Consider the following 19,259-nt stretch of genomic DNA (forward strand, 5'->3'; position numbering starts at 1 on the left):
TATGATTACTCATTGACAATAAGTAACAAAAGCCAAATCATGTCCTGTCGCAAGCTCCCAGATATTCTCACCGGCATTATGTTGAAAAAATCAAAGGGTAAAAGTTTATTTGGTCTCTATATTTTGATATTAGTGCCTGTTTAATCTCTATATTTTTTAAAATAGCTTAAAACATTTATGTTGTTAAAATATGAATACCCTTGTGTTACTTTTTGTTCCTTTTGACTTGCTTTTATAATATTACCCTCTTATAATTATTTTTTGGGCATTAATAAAAAAATTGAATTACAAATTTAACCCTAAAAAATAAAAACAAAAAGAATATATATTAATTTTTGTGGAAGCTCATGTATGTCCAAAAAAATTAATATTGTAAAAAAATTAAATTACCATTTTTTGGGTATTAATAAAAAATTAATATATTAACTCCTTAGCAGAGTGTTCCACACAAATTAATTTATATTCTTTTTATTTTTATTTTATTTTTGGTGTTAAATTTGTAATATAAATTTTTATTTTTATTAATGTAAAAAAGAAACATTATTGTAAGAGGGTAACATTGTAAAAGCAAGCCAAAAGAAATAAAAAGTAACGGCAAGGATGTTAATAGTTTAACGACAAGGATGTTATAAGGTATTTTTAAAAATAAAAAGGACCAAACGGGTATCAACCTCTAAATATAGGGACTAAAAAGACTTTTACCCAAAATCAAAAGCCTATATTCATTTATGGTGCCATTGGGTAGCCACATATATTGTCAATTTAGATGAGTGGGAGCCGTATGCATGCATTTGTCAAAAATGGAAGAAAATGGTTGCTGATTTCTAAGACTTTTGAGTGCGATAATTAAATGCATGTATGGTGAAGCTCTTTTATAGATACCAAGCCATTTCCTTTGGTATGCATTCCAAAATTCATCAATTCATTTTCTCTCTAGAGAGTGAGCATCTGAGAGTTTGATGAGTGAGAAATTAAGAGTTTTTAATAAATTCTTGAGTAATTAGTGAAGAAGAGATTGGGTGTATTAGGGTTCTAGGTAGTGAGCTAAAATATTTCAATACTTGTAATTTCTACTTCACTAATAAAGTTTTATCTTTATATCTTCGTTCGTGGATGTAGGCTAACAACCGAACTAGTGAACTATGTAAATTCTGGTGTCTTAATATTTCTCAATTCACTTTAGTTGTATATCTGTTTCACCCATCAATTTTCTAATACATTATCCTCCTAGGCAATAAGTTTGACGGGTAGTGTAGATTCCAATATTGACTGCCAAGATGAAGAGACTTCAAGTTCTCAGCCTCGCCAACAATAATCTCCAAGGCCACATTCCATCATGTTTGTGCAACCTAACAAAATTCGAATTATTGGATCTCTTAAATAATAGGTTTTCACGACAGATTCCACAACAACTTCTTGTTTCAAGAGTTAGCAATATTATGTTTACTCATTTTCCATTTCTTTAAATTGTCATTGTAATAGTAGACGTAGAATCTGAAATAACCAGCATCATATTTTCTTTATGTTTTCAGCCTAGTTTTTGTGTTGAAATATGGGACAATGAAATATTCATCCCATCTTAGAATTTACTATTACAACTTGTATTCCAACCTTTTTTACAATCTCATTATTTCCTAATGGTAAAACAGTGACGAAAAAAAATAATTTTAGTGTAATTGTAAATATTTTAATATAAAAATTTGATTATTTGATACCGGCGACCTATGTGATCGCCTTTGAAATAATTTTGTAGATAACTCGTATTCAAAAACAGCGATATTGAAATAACACAGCAGCCACTGTTTTCTTTTGTGCACTCCTCTGTTACAGCTCTGTTTCTGTTTCTGTTTCTATCTTTTTGTCTTGCTTTAACAGCTGACTGAAATAACCAGAATATCTTAAGCGATAATTCATTTCAAGGAAGAATTCCAAGATCAATTGTTTAATGTTAGAATTTCTTTATCATGGGAATTGCTAGATTACTGATACTTTCGCCTACCGGCTACTTCTACGATGTAATATCGAATGATAAAGAAGCTTGTGCGACTATTTTAACAAACCTTAAAAGTATCTGTATTTTTTTCCTTTTATTTTAATTTTATTATTTTCTTGAGAAACTATTCAAACTTCATTAAGAAATGAGTTTTAAAGATTGTGAAGGAGCTAATTAAATGGATAGACAAATAATATATATATAGAAATGCAAAAGAGATATGTAAAGGAATTTCTGAAACTATGGAAGATATTTCTAAGCAACTTGCGTTAGTTAATTCTATATGATTGTGATGCATAGAAAAATTGGTCTCACAAATTTCTGGACTTGCACCGGCCACCGAGTCCACACATTTCTCTTTTACTGGCCCAACAATTTTTCTCACAAGGACTTGGAGGACTTAGACCAATGTACATTAAATACTCAGATTCAAAATTGGAAGAAATAGGAGAATTTACTCATTGTCACTGGAAAATTAAGCTTTGCGATGATTCCAAATTGCCTAGAAAAGAAAACCACCTAAGAACCTTATATTGGCAGGATTCTTGTCAATATGATATTTCTTGAATCCATTAGTGTGTTTATTGGTGACAATAGTTTTGGGCACATGACACAGGTACTTAATAGTATTGACAATTAAAATATCATTAAATGTTTTCAAAGTATGAAAATGCATCAAGAACTAGTGTAAGAATGTTTTTCACTAGTATCAATAGATATGAAATTTTGAATATTTATTTCTATTAACTTTTTTTATAATATTGCCCCCAATGAATTAATTTTTGGATCCGCTCCTATGTACAACAATCTCATAATCAATACTGTAAAACCTCGAAAATAAGGTTCTCTTAATTACTTGTAATTCCATTGGCTCGCCGGATTCTTTTTCTCTTTATAACTACAAATTATGGATTATTCTTTACAAGACATCAAGGCAAAACATTCTTACTTGATTATAGTCTTCTAATAAGGTCTTTTCTTTAAATAAAATAAAATAAAGGAACATTTACTTGACAACAATATATCAGCATCAATCACAATTGCCGTCAGTATGCAGAATATTTAAACATGCGGTGAAAGGAAATTTTATTGAACCGGCAACAATGGGGAAATTAAGGAGAAAAGTAAGGCAAATTGACCCATTCGACGACAAATTATTGAAAATGAAAGGAAATAAACCTACCATGGACGAGTTTGATAGATCCTCTTAAATAATTTTTTTTTTAAAATTATCAGTAATACATTAAATAAAAAAATTATTTTAGTCTGACTTTGTCGCTTCGCAATGTAATTTTTGGTAGCTAATGCTTGTTTTGTTTATAACTGATTTGGCATCCTCACATACCAAGGTTCGTGCTTTCGATAAGAAATGGGTCACGGTTCCATTACATTCTAGGTTTAGGATTCATTCATTGAGGCTGACTGGTTAGGGTTGCGCCAGTTCTTGGCAAGATTCTTGTCAATATGATAATGAAAATATTATTAAATGTTTTCAAAGTATGAAAATGCATCAAGAACTAGTGTAAGAATGTTTTTCACTAGTATCAATGGATATGAAATTTTGAATATTTATTTCTATTTTTTTTAATAATATTGCCCCCAATGAATTAATATTTGGATCCGCTCCTATGCACAACAATCTCATTATACATGCGGTAAAAGGAAATTTTATTCAGCCGGCGACAATGGGGAAATTAAGGAGAAAAGTAAGGCAAATTGACCCATTCGATGACAAATTAATGAAAATGAAAGGAAATAAACCTACCGTAGACGAGTTTGATAGATCCTCTTGAGTAATTTTTTTTAATAAATTATCAGTAATACATTAAATAAAAGAAAATTATTTTAGTCGGACTTTGTCGCTTCGCAATTTAATTTTTGGTAGCTAATGCTTGCTTTGTTTATTGCCGTCCGTTTCCCTAGACTTCTAATGATTTTGTAATGCGTCATGGACAGTGCGCTCGAAGACTACTTAAAATTGAGCTCTGGCATTAGAAGAAAATTGATAATTAATTAAGACGTCACTTAATTTCTCACTAATCACTAGTCTCCGGTCTAGTTTTGGATTAGATTTAACCTGTGAACAAGTCTAAAATTGATTAAAGAGAGTCGCTTTGTTTTTTGCTTAATGTTCAAGAATAATAGGCTTCTCTTTAATTTATTAAAAACTATCTAAACTCTAAAACTAAACATCCTTATTACCTACATTCCAAAAAAAAAAAAAACGTATTAATAATTATTTCTTTAACCGATTATTTAATTAGCTAGCTAGGTACTATTTTAGTTAATTAGTTTAGAAAGTTGTTTTATTGATTATTAACATGATAAAATAGTTGAAATCGTAATAACTGTGTAGACATATTAAAAATGTGAACTTCATTTATAATAGAATTTAAACAAAAGACAAAACTATTTATACAAATATTAATTAATCTCAATCACTTGTTGGCTTCCCATAGAAATTAATTGCAAATTGCCTATAAAAGCTAACAAAGATGCTGATGTCCCTTACACATTGATAAAATTTGATAGATTTTACAGCGAGGAAACAATGGGTTTATCCCTAAGTTTATTCTTAATATTTATGCACTTTGTTTTTTCCCTCATCTTCTTTAATTTTACAATTGCAAACTTCAGTATTGCTTCTTCTGTGCTGCCAATCTGTCATGACGATGAGCGCTCTTCATTGTTGCAATTCAAAGAAAGCCTCATCATTAATGACACCATTGACGAGAGTTACCATACTTATCATTGGATCTACGAATGCCGTCCTAAAGTAGCATCCTGGAAGCCAGCAGGAGGTAACATTGACTGCTGCTCCTGGGACGGCGTTGAGTGCAATGAGAACAACGGTCATGTCTTCAAGCTAGACCTCTCCAACAGCTGCCTCCAAGGTTCCATCAACTCTAGCAGCGGCCTTTTCAATCTTATCCATCTTGAGTGGCTTAATCTAGCTGGTAATGACTTCCGTTACTCTGAAATCCCTCCAGGAATCGCCAACCTTTCGAGATTATCTTATCTAAACCTTTCAGATTCTTTCTTTATTGGTCAAATACCATCAGAAATTCTAGAGCTCTCCAACTTAGTATCCCTTGATTTATCAGGAAATGCATATCCTGGCGGTATTCTTGAACTCAGGAAATCCAGCCTCACAAATCTAGCCGAGAAGTTGACCAATCTTGAAACACTTAACCTTGGTTTGGTGTCGATTTTTAATACTCCGATACCTCATAACTTGGGTAATCTATCTTCTTTGAGATTTCTGTCTTTGAACAACTGCCTAGTGCGAGGTTAGTTTCATTATTATTATTAAAATTGTCTACATAAATTAATATGTCATGTCCATTGGTATTTCACTGGATACTAACGTTCTTTTTTTTTTTTTTTTAAAAAAAAAGCAGGAAGAATACCGTCTTCACTTGGTAATTTATTAAAGCTCATCCATTTAGACCTTTCACAGAATCAATTATTATCGGGTGAGATACCTGCTTCCATTGGAAATCTTGGTTCTTTAAAAGAACTAGACCTTTCAGGGAATATATTATCAAGTAAGTTGCCTGCTTCCATTGGAAATCTTAGTTCTTTGAAAGAACTAGACCTTTCAATGAATATATTTTCGGGTGAGGTGCCTGCTGTCATTGGAAATCTTAGTTCTTTGAAAGCACTTACTCTTGTAGAGAATAATTTTTCTGGTGACTTGCCAGCTTTCATTGGAAATCTTCGTTCTTTAGAAATACTTGATCTTTCACTGAATAAATTTTCCGGTGAGTTGCCAGTTTTCATTGGAAATCTTCCTTCTTTGGAAGAACTTGACCTTTCAGAGAATCAATTATCGGGTGATTTTTCCAACTCCATTGTTTTTCTCAAACAACAGGTTTTCAGGACAGATTCCTCAACAACTAGTTGATCTCACATTCCTTGGATTCTTTAATGTCTCACACAACAATCTCACTGGACCCATACCACAAGGAAACCAATTTCCTACATTTGACAATAGTTCATTCGATGGAAACCCGGGATTGTGTGGAAGGCCTTTGTCAAAAGAATGTGAGAATTCTGAACCTCCAACAAATCAGGATCATCATATTGACGGCTCAGAAGAATCTCTGCTTTCAGGCGCATCTGACTGGAAAATCATTCTGATAGGCTACGCGGGTGGACTTGTTGCAGGATTGGCTCTCGGGTTCAACTTCAGCACAGGAATAGTCGGATGGATTTTAGAGAAATTTGGAATGCAGCACAAAACAATGAGGAGAAAGAGGAGACTTCGAAACTGAATGTAATCAGGCTTTTTCCTTTGAAGAGTAAGCACTAGCATGTGTACGCGTTTTTCTTTTCTTTAAATTATCGTTGTAATATTGTTTTGATTGCTTTTAAATCTGTCATTGTTATACCGTTTTTAAGTCTGTTATTGTAATACTGTTGTGGTTATTTTAATGGAAATTTATGTTTTTCTTTTTATAAAAAATAAAAAAAAATTTGTATTACATTAAGTCAACTTCAGTATACGGGTAATTTTGCTTGACATGCATCAGTTTTGACAAAACAGTAGGCTAATGATTCATATAGAAACAGTAGGCTACTGTTTCTCAGTATCCTCTGTTTTTGAATACTTTGATTTTTCAAAAAACATTATAAGGAGATCATCTTGTTCCTCGTTATTAATTATATTATTAATTTTTTGGGTCACTCGTTTAACACTCGGAACGATATGAGGTGATAAATATTTTCCAGAAATCTAAGCGGTGAAAGTAAATTCTGAGATAGGATGAAGGTTTTATTCTCTATAAAAAAATTTCAGGAATCCAAGTGTTAAAATTAAATTCTAAGATAGGATGAAAGTTTAATTCTTACATGAAGGAAAAAAAGAAAAAAGAAAGAAAGTTGTAAACGTCATGGTAGAAGTCTTCAAAGAAAGTTAGAGTTTCGATACGTCTCCTGATTCTTTTTTAATCATGTCGTTATTAATTATATTATTAATTTTTTGGGTAACTCGTTTAACACTTGGAATTTCTTCTTTGCACTCATCTGTTTTAGCTCCGTTTCGGCTTTTATTAATTAGTTTTGCTTTGAAAACCGAGTGAAATAGCCAACAGTATCTATTTGGGAGATGTAAGAGAAGTTGTCTTCTTGCTGCCTTTCTTTTGTCAGCATTTGATTTTGCTATACTTGTATGAATCTGAAAATAGTTGTAAGCATCAAGCAGCAACCGCTTATTTCACATGAGTAACGTATCACTTTAGTCAGCAGATTTATATGGAAGAGGGGAATACGAATAATTGTAGGATTGCATTAACTTGATTGCATTGTGTAGGTCAATAATTTACTTGCATGAGGTCTCTAAATGTGTCTATGACTAGCTTAGTGCAGATCTATACATCCCTCCAAGAAGTATAACCATTGTGGAGGCCAATTGGCACATTTGTTTCCTTACTACACCCACAAAAATATAAATCACTCGTGAATTGTTTTAGTAGCAAATGATGTACTCCAAGATGTACGCGCATCTTCGTTGTTTTTTAGAAATGATATATGTATATTATTGGGGACAAAGTTGGGAACACGAACCAATATAATAAAGACACGTGTAAAACGACATTCCTAAACTTAAAGATTAGTGATAAATACATAATGTAAAAAACTTTGTTTTATGAAAAACATGAATTCTTCAGCAGTTTAATTATTTGTTTTTATTTCTCCGTTTAGATAAATGACGAAAAGTCTTTTAGCACAATAATTCTCATGAATTACAACGGAGTGAGGGGCATGAGACCAGGTTCTTTCATCCAAAACTCTCTCTCACGTGCGCATGCCAACGGTAGTTGATTGAGATTCTCTGCTAAAATTCATCTTTCTCGGAATTCATTGCTTGCATCTCAGATTTTCCTAATATCTTGTGAAATGACACTTCAGGAAGATGATTAAAAGAAAAAAGGGTAAATCAGACAAATTTATTAATTCAATGATCCGAAGGGTAGTATCCAGTATCGTCCCCTCACTTTTGCTTCATCTATTGTATTTAAGAGATGTCTCAGACAATCCCCAATCTGGAATTTGCCTCTTAGTTTTGCCAAATGAGGATTCTCAATGTAAGTAAAATTGTAAAAGGTGAAAAGTAATTAATTTGGTCTATTTTAAACTCCTGAAGTTATCAAGCCAAGTGAATTCAGAGACATTTTTCATGACCAAACAGAGTCATTATTCGTGACCCAAATTACCTTATAAGTTTTCTAGATAGATTGCCAAAGGCTAAAGCAATCACGCCTTGGTAAAAAGAAAAAAAGTTTTTTCTGGGTAAATTATTTACTTGTATACTGATAAATGGTTTTCTACTAATTTGGTGAAAGAGAAATAATGGAGGTTTATCTTGGCTATAGATTATATTGATTCTAGAGTAAGAATTATTACAGTTTTGCTGAATATTGATTTTCAGGTTCCAGAGTTGTGTGGTCGTAATTTATGAGTCAATTTGATAAATTTTAGTAGATTTCAGGCGCATTTGATTGGAAAATCATTCTGATAGGCTATGCAAGTGAACTTGTTGCAAGATTGGTTCTCGGGTTCAACTTTAGCACCGTAATTGTCGGATGGTTTCTGGACAAGTTGGGAATGCGGCAAATGACAAGAAGGAAGAAGGGGATACGTAGAAACTGAATTCAATTAGGCTTTTCTTTTAAGACTATGCACTATTATGTGTCCTCGGTTTTTTTCTTCCCTTTAATTGTCGTTATAATGTTGGTGTGATTTTTTTAATGGATCCTTACATTTCTCCTTTTTTTGAAAAAAAGAAAAAAAAGAAATTGGTGTTTTATATATTAAAAATTGGTTTACGGTGCCTTTTGAAATTTAAATCACTATTAATATGAGATGGAAGCTTTAGATATTAAATAAAAAAATTATTAGTGTTTTGTATTTAAACATCAGATATCAATATCGTCAACATAGACCAGTTGCCCTTTGCTTCTGCGTCCGCATTGCGAGTGAACATGGACAAATCAATGGCTCTCCAAGCAGCACATAATATTATTTGGCACATAATATCACTGTAATATTGAAATCTCATAGCTAGTGCAACAAATAGGGAGAACTAGTTCTATCCTTTTCTTTTACTTGTTAGGAAATTGAGTTTTCTCCCAAGATCACTCCAAGCAATTTGTCAAGCAACAAATTAACAAAAAATTTAAATGGAGAACACAACAATTACACAACACAAGATTTACGTGGAAAACTCGAATCTGGAAAAAAAACCACGGCCGTTGTCAAGAGGCAACCAGAGAAAAAACATTCACTATGTGAAAAATTATTACAACTACACTCTCAGAAATAATTTTCTCTCACCCAAGCTCCAAATACATAATTTCGAGAAATATTTCTTAACAAAGCAAACCCGTAATACCCATATTGAGAAGCCAAATGCTCCTTCAATATAACCACTTGCTTATGAATATTTCTCTCCCATGTTAGAAGCTCTCAATGCTTCTCTTACATTTTCGTGCTTCTCAAATTTTGGGATTGCTTATATGGGATACAAAAATGAGAGGCAGAACCCCTCTATTTATAGCCAAACTTTGGTTTCATTTTCTCCCTCCTCTTCTTTGCATGGGCGGCACTCACCCATTTTTTCTTGTTCAATGATGGTGGCTAACTTGGCCACCCACCTTCTTTGAATTCAAAGATGGTGGCTCAACCACCCATCATTTTGACTTCTTTTTTTATAATCAATTTTCAACAATCTCCACCATGATTAAAAAAAAAAAATTCATAACCACTGCTGCAAAGCACTGTCTTCACCAACAGTCATAATTCTCAACATAAAGAATTATCACACTCCACCATAACAAGTATACCACTTAGAATCAACCATTCTAAAATTTTTCTCGGCACATGTCAAAATATCCTGCTAAAATTTATGGTGCAATTCTCATGCTTGGTTTCACTGAGAATTCTTCAGCCATGACATAACTTTCCACCACACACCTTGCATTTATACCAAGCCAATGCTCGCGTGCAAACTTGTGGACCCCACTGATAATAACATGTTCTCTTTCATGGCAACTTGGAGATCTACATGCCAAAAGAACTAACCCAATCTCTTATCAAAAAGAAATTCACCATTTGTGAGAATATCAGTATCTCTTTTACTGATTCTGGAGCAATTTGCCGAGCCCGCGCCACCTTCTTGACAATTTCCTTAAGGTGCAAAATTGTCCACACCTTCAAATCCTTGTGCATACCAGATTGGATATACCTTTGACTTGAATTCTCCATAAGCCAACAAAAAATCATTCTCCCATTAATTTTTCAACAACATCAAACTCCAACAAGTTTGAAAAACACAGGCTGCTGATATATATGCTTTACAAATCAGTTTTTGCTCTTCACCACGGATTATTTGGTTTGGCTTCATTGCTTCACATAAACAGTACTGTATACGTGAAACAATATCAAACAGCACCGTCTACGTAAACAGTGCCCCGACACCAAAACTTCAATTAATGGCTCTGATACCACTGTTAGGAAATTGAGTTTCCTCCCAAGATCACTCCAAGCAATTTGTCAAGCAACAAATTAATAAAAAATTTAAATGGAGAACACAAAAATCACACAACACAAGATTTACGTGGAAAACTCCGAATCCGGAGAAAAACTACGGCCGTTGTCAAGAGACAACCAGAGAAAAAATATTCACTATGTGGAAAATTATTACAACCACACTCTCAGAAATAATTTTCTCTCACCCAAGCCCCAAATACATAATTTCGAGAAATATTCCTTAACAAAGCAAACCCGTAATACCCATATTGAGGAGCCAAATGCTCCTTCAATATAACTACATGTTTAAGAATATTTCTCTCCCATGTTAGAAGCTTTAATGCTTCTCTTACATTTTCTTGCTTCTCAAATTTTGGGATTGCTTCTATGGGATACAAAAATGAGAGGGAGAACCCCTCTATTTATAGCCAAACTTTGGCTTCATTTTCTCCCTCCTCTTCTTTGCATGGGCGGCACTCACCCATTTTTTCTTGTTCAATGATGGTGGCTAACTTGGCCACCCACCTTCTTTGAATTCAAAGATGGTGGCTCAACCACCCATCATTTTGACTTCTTTTTTTATAATCAATTTTCAACAATCTCCACCATGATTAAAAAAAAAAAATTCATAACCATTAATGCATGACTTTGACTCCAAATTAGCGATATTAACATCCATTATAATGATATGGCGAATTTAACTTTAGTTGACTTAGAACGGTGTTCATATATACATCTCACCTTCGTCATTCCTATCTAAAGAACTAAGAAATAATTCTCTGACCGGACATATTGTAGTGATTTGATTGCTTTGTTCTCTTGTTAGCAATAAACCACTGCCCAAGAACCTTGTCAAGATCTGTTCAAGTTGCAATTAAACCAACAACAAATCTGAAGAGTCAACGCTGACTCAAATCTTAGTTCAAGGTTTATGGAGATTAGAATCAAAAGATTACAGAGTTTATACAGACGAGAATACAAGGAACAAGATAATTCTTTCTCACTTTCTTAGAACTCTCTGGAAAGCTCTCAAAATCACTCAAAATCTGCCTTAACAATCAGCCCTTTTATACGCCTGATATAGAAACCCAGATTGCACCAGTTTGTGAAACGTGTGTAACGGCTATTAACTGATCTGCCTCTCAGCTCATATGCTTAGCGCGTGAGTCACTTAAGCTTGCCCAAAACGGCTGAAACCGATGTCGTTTGTTGAAGCTTAAAACATCACGTGTGCAGCATGTGACTTGTAAGTGAAATCACTTAAAACGCAGCCGTATCAAATGCTTGAGTTTTGAATTCATTGCACTTTAGAGTCCACACATACGTATAGAACATGCAAAGACCTAAACCACTTGACTGAAATTGCGCTTGCTATCACCGAAAATTGATACTTGAAGACTTCTAATTCTAGTCTTGAGTCTCTATCCGCAGGCCTTGATCGTCTGTTGATGATGATTTATGATGACTTATAGTGAATTCCACAATATAAAATGAAATATTTTTAATTGATCTAAATTAAAAATCATGTGAATTTTAGTAAATACAAATTTCATTAATTTTTCTAGTGTTTGTGTCGGATTAGTTGATCGTGTTAAAAATTGTCACTTCTACTATGATGACTAATAGCTCAAGAAAATACAGAGACATCGAACAGAAGTGTCAGTGTTCTCTTCAGACTTGACACCTAATTTTAACTTCTAGAATGATTTTGCATGGAATTATGGAGTTTTGGGTTGTTAACGTGAGATGTTTGTTACATTTTAGGTGCATTAATTAGAGCCCATCTCAGAGGCCATCAGCTGAAGCTCATTACAAATTGGTACATTAGTAGCTCAGCTAGGAAATCTAAGGGAACAAAACTCGAATTCCTGACCTTGAGAATAATTAAGTTAAGGAGGTGTTATCACTCAACCAACGAGTGCGTTGTTTACAAAGAAGAGTGACGGTGACTCTCGGGTGGACTATATCATTTTAATGGCAACATGTGTTCAAAGAGATGTTCAATCATTGATGGAACAACTTTTGACGAAAAATTGATTATTTTAAAACTCCCCTCGCTAGACAAGAATATATATCATCATCAACGATAAATGCCCATGCCCTCGAGTCAGCAGAGACTATTAAACACGCCGTGGACGAAACTTTTAGAGTTGTAGTTAAAAGTCATCAAGACAATGGCATGCCCTCGAGTATGCAGAATAGTCAACTTGCCGTGAAGGAAAATTAAAGTGGGGAAAGGAGAAAAAAAGAAGCAAATAAATTTATTGACCCATTAGATGACAAGTTATAGAAAATGAAAGGAAATATAAACCCCCAAACAAGTTTCATAGATCTTATTAAAGATTTTTTTTTTCTTTTTAAATAGATTGCTAATAATCGATTCTGAAGTCTCTGAAATTGGTCGTCTGTTGACAATAATTTATGATGACTAATAGTGAGTCCGATGATACGAAATGAAAGATTTTTAATTGATCTAAGTTAAAAATCACGTCAATCTTTGTAAATCCAAATTCATTAATTTGTCTTGTGTTTGTGTCTGATTAATTAGTTGATCGTGCCAAAAATTGTCACTTCTACTATTGTGACTTTATTTCCATTAAAATTTATTTAATTACCATATGTTTTTCACTAGTTTTTTTAACTTAGTAAACCTCGGTTAAGGAATGAAATTCACCATTTATCACCAGCTGTAAAATCTCTAAAATTTAGGAAATAAAAGTAGAAAAGCAATTAAAATTGGAGAACAAAATGTTTTGTAATTGAGAGGGCAGTAAGGCAATCAAATATATTCTCCGACAAGATAAAATTACCTCAAATAACTTTCAAATTATAAATACAAGGGAAAAGGACACCTACACCCCTTAGGTTTGGGAAAATAATTATGTAAACCCTCAAGTTTTCACTAAGGGACACTAAAATCCTCTTTTGACTATAATACCCTTTTACTTTATTAAATAGAAATATAATATTAAAATAAATGAAACTATATATACCTTTTAAAATAATTTTAATATTTAAATTTTTTTTAATAATTCACAATCTTATATTATATTAAACTAAATTTTGTAATAAATAGAAACATAATATTGAAATAAATATTAAAACATTTAAATTATTTTCAATATTGTATAAAATAATTTTAATATTATAATACATGAGATTAGTTGTAAAATCTATTTAACCCAAAGATTTGTTTAAAATTTTTATAATAAGTAGAAATATATTATTAAAATGAATATAAAAATTTACATTTTTAAAATTACTTTACATACTAAAAATTCTAATATTATTAGTCTACCAGATAAATTAAACTATTTATATTTTATTTATATTTAATAAAAAAACTTTAAAATCAATTGTTTAATTATTAAGTTCAAAGGGGATTATACTTAAAAGAGTCTTAATGGCCTTTATTGAAAACTTGGAGATTTGCATGACTATTTCCCCCAAATCTTGAAGTATAGGTCTCCTTTTCCCTAAATTCAATTAGAAATTTTCGAACGGATCAGCCTAAATCGTAGACAAGAAGATATCAACATCAATGACAAATGCCTTCGAGTATGCAGAATATTCAACGCGGCGTGAAGGAAAAATTTTAGTGAACAGGATAGAAAAGAGGCAAATTTATTGACCCGTTTTATGAACAACTAATTATTGAAAATGAAAGGAATTAGTAAGGCCCCCGTGAATAAAAAATCCCTCCTGACCCATGTTGAGCGGATCGAACCTTTAAATTGGGTCGCTTCAACGTATCTTAGCTAAGTAGTAACACTCATTCTTAGTTATAAATATTTGATAAATATTATGATTGTTTTAATGGAATTTATTTTAAGATGAGAACATTCAAGTATTTTTCAGAATTTAAATAAGAATTACGTTTTTATCTAATCTTGAGGGCTACACATTTTCTTTCTTTCCATACTAATAAATTATTTGATATTGATTTCACCCAAAATTAAAAATAAAAAATAAAATGGTTATCATAATAAGAGGAATTGGAATATATTCTCTGTGAATTGAATAAGAGGAATTGGTAAATATTCTCTGTGAATAAACGAAAATTTTTATTCAAGATTAACATGAAATTGTACAATAGATGTGACTTTATTATATAGGCTCATAACTTACGACTATAAAACGGAAGCGACTAAATCTGTGAGCTCAATAAATACTAACATGACTGAAATAAGTTAACTACCTAAGTAAACCTAAATACCTAAAGTATATTTAACATTCACAATTGCAATTAAAAAGTATAAAAAGAGTGATAAAAGAATTAGAATTTCTGAAAAAACAAATGGTACATATAATTACCCCGGCGAATTAATTGAGTTAAAAAACGGTGTCCATACGGATAATGGAATTTTCAAGGCATGGCTGGGAATCAAAAGAACATTTATTGAATCTCCCATATGAAGTACCAGAAACATTAACATATAATTAAAACTCAATCTCAACTTATGCTAAATTAAGGCTCCGTTTACTACTATAGTGCTTAAGCGATAGTTGCCGTGTAATGAAATTAAATTTTAGCTACGAAATAAAATGTGAGTTTTTGTTAAGTGTGACTTTTAAATAATAATTTTATCAAACTAAAATTGGCGACAACAGTGTAATCTTGTTGCTAGATGACTATGAGATAACATCACGTAACTTTTAGTTAAATGAAATTATATTAAGGTATCTCTCACATTAACTAGAAAAGGCGAATTAATTGGGTTTATAGGTAGGATATTTTTCAATAAATTAATCTTTTGGATTGGATAAACATCCTAGGCTCGGTTCCCCCAAGTAATACACCGAACAGAGTTATAGTTTAAAAGACACCAAGACAACTGCTAGATATCAAGACAAAATGGGTCGGCCTGGTAGACAAAGATTATGTCAATAACATCAATGATAAATGCCCTTGAGGAAACGGAATACTCAAGATGCCGCGAAGGAAAAATTAAGTGAACAGGTAATGGCATTAGATGAGAAATTATTGAAAGTGAAAGGAAATATAAACCCCCGATGGACAAGTTCGAGTTATCCTATAAAATAATTTTTTTTCAAAAAAAAAGAAAAAGATTATGAATAACACATTAAACAAAAAATTAGTTTTTTATTTTTTTTTTTGGGGATGTTGCCGCTCCAGAAATTAATTTTTGTTAGCAAATTAATGGCTAAATTATCAGTTAAAAATTTAGTTAGCTTTCAGTTTTTTGTTGGCTAGATTGAAAGCGAAAGTATTTTCCAATACGGAGCGGACGAAGACCTTACTTATTAAAGATAGGCTCTCACTAGTCTCGAGTCAATGTTCCATGAGCCTTCATCACGTCCTAGTCATACATAGGGATGGTAATTTATGATGCAAGTACAATTAATACATTGAATCTATTATGAAATATGTCTTACTTTTCAATAAGGATTTCCTATAATATTTTCTTGTTGAGTAAGATTCCTATTTAAGGAATAAGTAATTTCTCCTTTGGGACTTTTATTTATACAATGAGGAATACAATTAGTATAAGAAAATGAATACTTCTTCTGCAAGAAATAATCACTATATGTAGGAAGGTTGGGTTCACTTGTTTGTATAAGATAGCACAACAATCAATTTTGTGCAAGTAGATAGCTTCTAGTGTGAGAGCAATGATAATTCTATTAAGAGATTGGGTGTTATTGGGATTTCAAGTGTGAGAAAAATACTAGAACAATTGTAATAATTTTTCACATTTTGGATTTTTCTCTCGTTGTCCTTGGTGGCCGTGGTTTTTCCTCCAGTATAGGAGTCTTCCATGTAAATTCTTGTGTTGTGTGATTGGTTTTATTCTCTATTTATTTTGTGTTTATTATTTATTTGATATTTTTGATTGCACGATCTTGGATGGGATTAAATTCCCTAACAATTGGTATCAGAGATGAAGTTTGTTCTGCATAACAATTATGTCTACAAACAAATTTTCAAATCCTGTGAGAATTGAGGTTGAAAGTTTGATGGAAGAATCGAGTTTGACTTCTACTAAATTCAAGTCTGCCAAATTCAAGTCAAGGATGTATTGATTCAATCTTGAGTACCCAAGGCTTAGAAGGGCAAACCATCTCCTGCTTCTAGTAGTGAGTCTAGGAAATTTGTTTTAAGTGATGAAGATAGGGAAGAATTGGATGAAAGACTGCAAGTGCTATATGACTATGTCTAACAAAGCATGCTCTTACGAATGTAGGAAAAGTTTCTTCGGCAAAAGAAATTTGGGAGAGACTAGAAAATTTGTATCAAGTAAAGAGCATCTCTAATTTTTTGTATGTTAAAAATGATTGAAGGTACAAAAATTTATGATAATCTTAGAAGCAGTTGGAGTTAAAATTGAAGAAGAAGACAAGGCACTTAGGCTATTGTGGTCTCTTTCAACTTCCTATAAGCATTTGTTGCCTACTTTACTGTATGGGAAAGAGGTTGTGGATCTTAAAGAAGTTAGCAGTACTCTAATTTTAGAATAAAGAAGGATGAGTGATGGAAATAATAAAGCTTCTGATGATTTGGCATTGATAGTTGGTAATTGGAAGAAAGATAACTCTAAGAAAAAAGGAGTCTACTGGGTGTGTAGACAATCAGTGCTACTTAAAAGGGATTGTTCAAAAGTAAATGGAAGAAATTTGCCAAGTGGCTCTAAGTAGGTATATGAAGATACTTTATCTGATCTAATACCGTAAAAAATTCTAGAGCTCTCCAACTTGATGTCCCTTAATCTATCACAAAATAAACACGGTCATGGTAGACTTGAACTATAGAAGCCCAATCTCGCAAATCTGGTCAAGAAGTTAAGCAATCTAAAATCGCTTGACCTTGGTGATGTTTCTATTCGTTTAACGATACTTCATAACTTGACAAATCTATCTTCTTTGACATTTTCATCTCTCCAAAACTATGAATTGCAAGGTAATTCAATTTTATATATTTTCTCGTAAACTAATATACATGCATGTTTGTTATTAAGTATATATTTTTTACTTGAAATCGCCAATTGTAATGTTAAATTCATTACTGTAAAAAATATTATTTTTAATTTTCTACTTAATATATATATATATTATATAAATTTCAGGAAGAATTTTATCTTTACTCGATAAATTGTCCAAGCTCTTTAAGTTAGACCTTAGAATAAATGAATTAATGGGTGAGCTGCCTATTTCTTTTAGAAATCTTTGTTCTTTGAAAAAAAAAAAAAAACTAGATCTTTTTAAAAATAACTTGTCTGGTGAGTTGTCTACTTCCATGTGAAATCTTTTTTATTTGGAAGAACTTGACCTTCATTCAATAACTTATCGGGAGAGCTCCCATGGCCCACTAGAAACTTTAGCTCCTTGAGGAGATTATCTTAGATTATCTTTAGCATCATGTAGTTTTTGGGGACAAAGTTCCAGATTCAATTGGTAATTTTACCCAGCTGCAATTGTTGGCCATTTATTCTAACAAATTTTCAAGTGAGTTGCTTGCTTCCATCGGAAATCTTAGGTCATACGAGATATTAGACATTGAAAACTACAATTTTTTAGGTTCAATTCCATCTTCACTCACAAATCTTACCCAACTCATCGGCCTTGACCATTCTCAGAATTCTTAGAGAGGAACGATATAGCTAGGTTCATTACTTATCAACCTGAAAAATTTGGGAATTTTATCTCTTTCATCAAATAGGTTGTCATTGCTCACTGTAAAAAAAGGGGGAAAAGATATACTTTATTATTATTGTTATACCCCATTTATATACAAAAGTGTCAGCTAACTAAAAGGCTAAAAATAAGAGATTGATTGCTAGCTGTAGACAATAGAAAAGGAAATTGCTTATAAGAGAAAGTTGACTATCAAATTACGTCCATTACTGCAGCAGAACAACTGTCCATAATCTTGGCAAATCTCAACACTCCCCCTCAAGTTGGAGTATGGATGTTAATGATGCCCAACTTGCGAAGATGAGTATGAAATATGGCTTTTCCAAGAAGCTTGGTTAATAAATCTGCATCTTGAGTTTGTGATGAAGTGAAAGCAGTAGCAACATGCCCAGATTGTTTCTAATTTTCTCCAAAGAACATCAACCTTGGATTCCTTCACGACATGGTGGTACACACTCTGATCAATCCGTGACCTAATAGTACCCACGACCTTCTAGTTTAATTGAGCCCATTCCTTATCATATAAATCGATAGGTCTAGCTTTTTTGCCTTTAATGAGTTCATGTAAGTCTTTCATGTATAACAAATCCTCCATTCTAGACTTCCAAATATCATAATTCCATAATTTTAATTTAATCATGCATGCCGAGTAATCCTCTATTTCAACCACACAAGTAATAAAAAAACACAAAACCTAAAGCTCTGATACCACTCTATTGAGAAAGGGACTACCACAAACAGTTGAAAATTAAGTGAAAACAAACTTTTTCTCTCTTTGTGTGATTAAAATAGAATGTGTACCACAAATAAATAGGCAGAAAAATTAATCAATGAAATCCAAAGCAAAAACCAACCGTAAGAGACACAAATTTTTCCGTGAGAAACCCAAAGCGGAAAAAATCAAGGGACCATAGTCCGATTTAATCTTCCACTATATTAATGGGATTATAATATAAATTATTCTCTAGATAATACTAGAGGCTACCAACATCATTAAGAATATCAATATTCTTGGCTTACAGTAACAACCTAATAATTGTCTCTCTAACAAGTGAGTATCTCAAATAATAGCCAAAAGAGG

The 19,259-nt window shown here is 32.3% G+C and overlaps 1 protein-coding gene across 1 annotated transcript; it reads left to right on the forward strand.

Annotated features, from left to right (window-relative positions):
• Positions 1-4,544: 4,544 nt before the first annotated feature.
• LOC18042465 (receptor-like protein 9DC3) lies at positions 4,545-6,270 on the forward strand. Its single transcript, XM_024182892.1, has 3 exons — positions 4,545-5,283; positions 5,395-5,829; positions 5,876-6,270. Exons 1-3 carry the CDS (start codon positions 4,545-4,547, stop codon positions 6,268-6,270), a joined length of 1,569 nt encoding a protein of 522 aa, XP_024038660.1.
• The last annotated feature ends 12,989 nt before the right edge of the window (positions 6,271-19,259 follow it).

The sequence above is a fragment of the Citrus clementina genome, unplaced genomic scaffold (assembly GCF_000493195.1).
Source record: "Citrus clementina cultivar Clemenules unplaced genomic scaffold, Citrus_clementina_v1.0 scaffold_5, whole genome shotgun sequence".
Lineage (NCBI taxonomy): Eukaryota > Viridiplantae > Streptophyta > Magnoliopsida > Sapindales > Rutaceae > Citrus > Citrus x clementina.